This window comes from Pteropus alecto, unplaced genomic scaffold (assembly GCF_000325575.1).
Source record: "Pteropus alecto unplaced genomic scaffold, ASM32557v1 scaffold7, whole genome shotgun sequence".
Taxonomy (NCBI): domain Eukaryota; kingdom Metazoa; phylum Chordata; class Mammalia; order Chiroptera; family Pteropodidae; genus Pteropus; species Pteropus alecto.
Window position 1 is genome coordinate 48,791,809 of NW_006494614.1, and position 6,135 is coordinate 48,797,943.

The 6,135-nt window shown below is 35.6% G+C and overlaps 1 protein-coding gene and 1 pseudogene across 1 annotated transcript in view; one reads left to right on the plus strand and one right to left on the minus strand.

The window, feature by feature from the left end:
* Positions 1-445: 445 nt before the first annotated feature.
* The window catches only part of ALG8 (ALG8, alpha-1,3-glucosyltransferase), a 19,355-nt gene continuing 13,665 nt past the window's right edge, over positions 446-6,135 (minus strand). Inside the window, 5 exon segments of the mRNA XM_025042741.1 lie at positions 446-1,072; positions 2,548-2,620; positions 2,940-3,037; positions 4,284-4,423; positions 6,070-6,135. The exon segment at positions 6,070-6,135 is cut by the window's right edge and continues 19 nt beyond it. Coding sequence (XP_024898509.1) covers positions 841-1,072; positions 2,548-2,620; positions 2,940-3,037; positions 4,284-4,423; positions 6,070-6,135 — 609 coding nt within the window. The 3' untranslated portion in view covers positions 446-840.
* On the plus strand, positions 2,017-2,132 carry LOC112474919 (annotated as a pseudogene).

Below are 6,135 nucleotides of genomic sequence, written 5' to 3' on the forward strand. Positions count from 1 at the left end.
AATGTGTGCAAGTTCTTAGTGTCGGGTCAATAAATGTTGGCTGAATTTGAATGTACAGCAGATAGTAGGCAAACGGAGGTCCTAAATAAAAAGTGTGTATGAAGTATTCTTAAGGAAGGCAAAGGACAAGACAGGCTGATAAAACCACTTGTTTGTTCAAATGAGGAAAGTTTGAGAAATGGCAGCCTTGTCAAAACGGCAGTGCTTGCTGTTAGAATGAACTGTACAGGATGTCCTTAACTCAATGTAAGAGTAGATGTGGTTTACAATCTCTGCTGATAGGCCAAACATTCACTAAATATTCCCCCTAGCCTTGTGAGTATGGTCATTGTATAATTTCAAAGAAAAAAATCTGCAACAAGGTGTACAGAGCCAGAACAGTACACCATCTGCTTGTGTGCACACAAATAGGGAAATGTAGGAGCTCGTAATAACCCAAAAAATGTTTCTGCAGAAATACAAAATGGTATTTTATTTATATTTCCCTTAGCACATGATTCTAATTGTTTTTATAGCTTCACAATGATTATCATAGTCTACAAATAATCATGCTGTTGATCAGACTTCCTGCTCGCTTGGAGCAAGCACAGCAGTCTGAATGATCTGACAGCTTAACGGGGAAGGCGAGATTTGTTTCAGATGTGTTTCACTGCTTATGGAGGACAAGTGGCTTCTCACCATGATGACAATCAGGTTGCTAGGCTGGGCAAGGCCAAGACTGGAAAAATGGTCTTCAAACAGATCTACAGAAATGAATGGTTCATGCCACCAGCAACTTTCAAGTTCTGATTAATTTCCCATGAAATAATTGCTTGGAATACATCCAAGCAGTTCTTTTATTCATTGCTTCTTTGTCTTGCTGACAGGAGGGTCAGTCAATACTGAAACATACAGTTTGAACCAAGCATATGTGATGCCCACTGCACAATACACTGAGGTCAGTAACAAAGGGATAAAGGAGTACTTCAGTTTCCAGGAGGTGAAAGGGAATACGAATTCACAGAAGACTTCCAGAGGCCCCAGGCCAAGGAGGTAGAAAGTTTCCATCCAATTAAAAAGAGGTTTTTCCTTTCTAAAGAAAAAAGGAGGGAAAGTCTGATTTTAGATGAGTTATTCTGGTTTTGCAAACATTTCTCAGCTAAAGCTTCTCATCTGTATTGTCTTGATGTGGAGCATAGCAAAAGCCAATGTCAAAAGAGTGCGTTAAACTTCACATTTAGAAAAAAATGATAATGATATACCATTACATGATCTCAACAATCTAAATTTACCTAATCATCATCTACCTGTGCTGTCACTTAGCTGAAGTTGCTGAGAGAGGATTACCTATGCATTTGGAAGAGGAAAGAAGGGTGGAGCACACAATACATAATTTTTTGTTTTGGTAAAATAACAAAATTTGTTATTTTACTTTAACCATTTTTATGTATACAGGTCAGCAGCATTGAGTATATTGATAATGTTGGTAGTGGTAACCATTACCACTACTAAGTTTGAAAACATTTTCATCACCACAAACAGAATCTCTGGAAACATTAAGCAATAATAACTCCCCATTTCCCCAATCCCTGTGCCCATAACCACTAATCTACTTTCTGTCTCTATGAATTTGCCTATTCTAGATATTTCATATAAGTGGAATCCTACAGTATTTGTCTTTTTTATGCCTGGCTTATTTCACTTCAGTTTTCAAGGTTCATCCATGTTATAGCACATTATCAGAACTTCATCCCTCTTTCTGGCTGAATAATATTCCATGTATATACATATACCATTTTGTTTATCCATTCATTTGTTAATGAACACTTGGGTGGTTTCCACCTTTTGGCAACTGTGAATAAAACTGTAATAAACTGGTGTCCAAGTACCTGAGTATCTGTTCTTAATTCTTTTGGGTATATACCTACAAGTGGAATTGCTGGGTCATGTGATTATAATTGAGTTTTAATATAATTAAATAAAGTTTTATAAACACAATCAGATACAAGCTATAAGCAAGCTTTAAAAAATTATACGGTCTATGGCCATGCCACCCTGAATGTGCCTGATCTCGTCTGATCTCAGAAGCTAAGCAGGGTTAGGTCTAGTTACTTGGATGGGAGACAATCTAGGAATACCTGATGCTGTAGGCATTTTTTTTTTTTTTAAATTACAATAATACAACACAAAGTTTAAAAAAAAGCAAAACATTCTACCCATAATTCTGAGATATGTTAGAATTTTTTATATATCACTTAGTTTTATGCATCTGTACTTACATGGTTTTACTCATAATGCCTATTTTACATTCCATATTTTAGTTCTCATATAAAGATTTAATTTAAGCTAGGTAGTTTCTCATCAAATATCTCCCTAAACTAATGACATGACCTATGTTGTCATAGCAGAGTGATGAGATTATAATAATTTCTCCCTCTATTTGCTGACTTGTCATGTCCTTATATTACTATTCAAACTTAAAAATAAATTTTAACAGGCTTATTGAACATTTAAGAATAAACATTTCATGAGAATAAATATAACTTTAAATGTATTTTTTTGGGTTACCTGAAAAGAATCTTCAGTGAGGAAATACTATAGATGGTAAATAGTAACATGAGTAAGATTTTAATGGGAAGCTCTGTTAAAAGAAAAAAATACAAATAACAATTTAGTTGATAAGAGAAAGGTTTATGATAGATACTTAAGGCAATATACACTCACTGACACAGCTACATAGTGTATATAGTGCCAATGTTTTTTGAGCTTAATTATGAATTTTTTGACATCCAAAGGTTAACGAGAATTAGGGACAAGCTGGAGGTTTTACTTAAGGGAGTGGATGAACTCTTTCCTTCCAAGAGATTTTAAGGTTGGTGAAATCAGATAGTACTGATCTCTAGGCCCTGATGAAAAGGGCATGGCAATAAAATATATCTCTTTAAAAAGAAGTTGTTTACCTGGTGCAGTGAAGAGCAGTGGGAAGAGGGAATAATGTCCTGTTGTGGTCAGAATCAGAAAAATTGAAGCATCTCCTGCTTTTTCCACAGACAGAAGGCTAAAAATAATTATAATAATTCCTTAAAACAACAAATGAAACTTACACTTGCAAGGAGCTTGAATAAATTGCATTTATTATTTCCAGAACTGGCTTAAGTATAATATAATTTTTTAGTGGGAAACTTTGAGCAACTGATAGAAGAATGTGCCACACTGAATGGGGGAATACTCAAGAGAGAATCTTGCTTCCCAGAGTAATTAACTGCCTTTTCCAAAGAAAATGATACTGTGGGATTGAGAGCTGCCTAGTGGTGGTAGCCAGGGAAACAGGACTTCGAGTTTAATTTTCTAACCCTACAGCTCTTCTCTTGGACAACGCCCTACCACTGCTGGTGTCCAGTAAGAATTCTTACAAAAGACCTTAGAAGTTTTGCTCTATTTTTCAGTTTGGAAACTCCAAGTTGCTAAATGAATCCAGACAAGATATACTGACCTGACAAATTTGCATAATATTCTTTTGAGAGCTTAAATCATTTATCTGTTTTTAAGTCTTGAGAAAAAAGCCTAATTCTATTACCATCTATCTGTCTCTTGAGTTTCAATTATATATAAAATGGACACTACTACATTTAAAATGCCTTTTTTTTAGCATGGCACAGTGAAAAGATCATAAGATTCAGCATCATAAGACTCAGGTTTAAGTCCTAACTCTGCTACTTGCTAGCTATGTAACTTTGAATAAGTTATTAAACTCTCTGGGCCCCAGTTTCTGCAGATGTTAAGACATGAGATGATATTTATTTATCCTAATTATTTTAAAGGTTGTTGTGAGGCTAAAAAGAAAACACTCAAAATAACAATTCTGAAAATTCTGAATGCTGTACCTATGCTAGGTATTATTCCATAATAGACTCAATCCTTACCCCAACTAACAACACTTAACAAGGAATCGTGGGACCTTATTTTCATAGATGTGATGACATCAAAGCCCATGCTTTTTTCATACTATGCTGTCACTCAATATTCAAACCTCATAGCCTGGTGTCATGGTTCTTAATCACTACAGTACCCCTTACCAAAGAATTCAGGAAAATTATGCACAATTTTGCAAACCTTAGAATCTTCGCAGGTCTAAGGATCCCAAGTTAAGCATCCCTGTCCTATCCTAGTATAGTTCTGGTTCCTGTACATCCTTGCCTTTGCCTATCTCACTGAACATGTCAAGAAGGGACAGATCAAATAGGAAACAACAGTATCACTGTGAAATATGGCAGAAATGTTGACTGACTGAGCTCTCTGCTTACCTCATTGGGAGAACTGCTAGGAGTATGGCTTTCTCATGGACATGCCACCCAAACATGAAGGAGCTCAAGGCACAAAGAATTAAACACCGAAGAAAGCCTCTGGACCCTTGGGGTTTAAACCAAAGACAGAAAATAGAGGGCTAGAAACAACAGGCAAAAATAAAACTTCAGTATCATTTAAAATAGGCATTATAGAAATATTGTGCAGGTCAATAAAATTTCCATCATCTCTGAAAAACAGTAAATCTTAGACTATTCTCCATTAAACATTCGTCACTTTATAAACAGTTTACCAAAACTTAACATAAAAACTACTCAGGAAAAAAAGGCATTCAGATATAAAAAGTCATCAAAATTAATAATAAATGATAATTAAGTTCTAGGATATACAGTATAACCTTTATTATATCTTCATAATTACTTAATAGTCATTGAACCTATTAGGTCACTACAAAAGTTCACAGACATTTTGGGGCTAATAATAAATTAGATTTTATCATATCGATAAACACCTAGCTTTGTGAGCTTTGTGGACCGGAAGTATAATTTACAATAAAACTATGGCCTTCCATGTGCAGTTTACAAGTCTGAGGTATTAGAAAAAACGTTTTTACCTCAGACATGTGAACAAGTAGGCCACAGAAATTAATTACCTACCAGTACTGCCACGTAATTAAGTGGGGTCAGGTGTCTTGACAGTAGGATTGATCCATTAGAAACCAAAATTAAAGGTGAGTGTAATTATAAGATAGAATCAAGTTATTTATATTGAATTCTACTAAAAGTATATCATGGAATTGAGGGCATCATGATCATTAACAAATAAAAACAACTAGAATAAAGGCCTCTAAGAGCATCCAACTCACATTAGACTCGTATCTGATGCTCAAACAGCCATTGTTGACTCAAATCATCTTCAGGACAAAATATCTATGCAGTCCAGGCAAATTAGGATTTTTAAAAAAATTTGTTATTAATTTCAAGTACACAGTACATTGGTTAGACATTTACATAGTATATAAAACAATCCCCTTAATTGCTCTTTCTCTCCACCTAGCCATTACATGAATGCTAACTACATTCCCCATGCCATGCTCCCCATTCCCGTGACCATCTATCAACTACTAATTTGTACTTCTTTAACCATTCACCCCTTTCTTCCAGCTCCCTAAACATCCCGTCCCCTCTGCCCATCACCGGCTTGTACTCTCTATTTGTGAGTCTGTTTCTGATTAGTTTGTTCTTTTTGATCCTTAGATTCTGCATAAAGTGAAATTAAATGGTATTTATCTTTCACTGACTTATTTCACTCAGCATAATAACCTCTAGGTTCATCCATGTCGTTGCAAATGGTAGGATTTCATTTTTTTTAATGGCTGAGTAATATTCCATTATATATATGAACCATAACTTCTTTATAAATTTGAATTTTTGGTCAGTTAGCCATGCCTGAAAATAACAAAAAGCTGGATATCCCTACTTCCTTTCTCCACAGTGTGGCTCATGCCCCTTCCTTTCTGGGCTTTTCTTTTTCCTCATCTCAGGGTAAATAGATGGTCTACTAGCCAGTGGCAAGAATGTCTCTCACAGAGGCTTTATTAGTAATCTCTCCGTATGGTGTTCAAAGTTACTCTAAGAATTGCTAAGAAATGCCTCAATCTGCAGCAAGCTTACAGGCATGGAATTTATCCCATGGTTGAAAAAACCTGAAAGTTGATATTCAACCAGCCACGCAAAAGAAAAGCAGAGAAAATTCAAGAAATGAGTACCATGTGTGAATGCTTACCAATATGGCAACCAGAGTGCAGATGAGGGTGGCCAAGGGAGTCACTGAGGGAAGGACTGTGTGTTG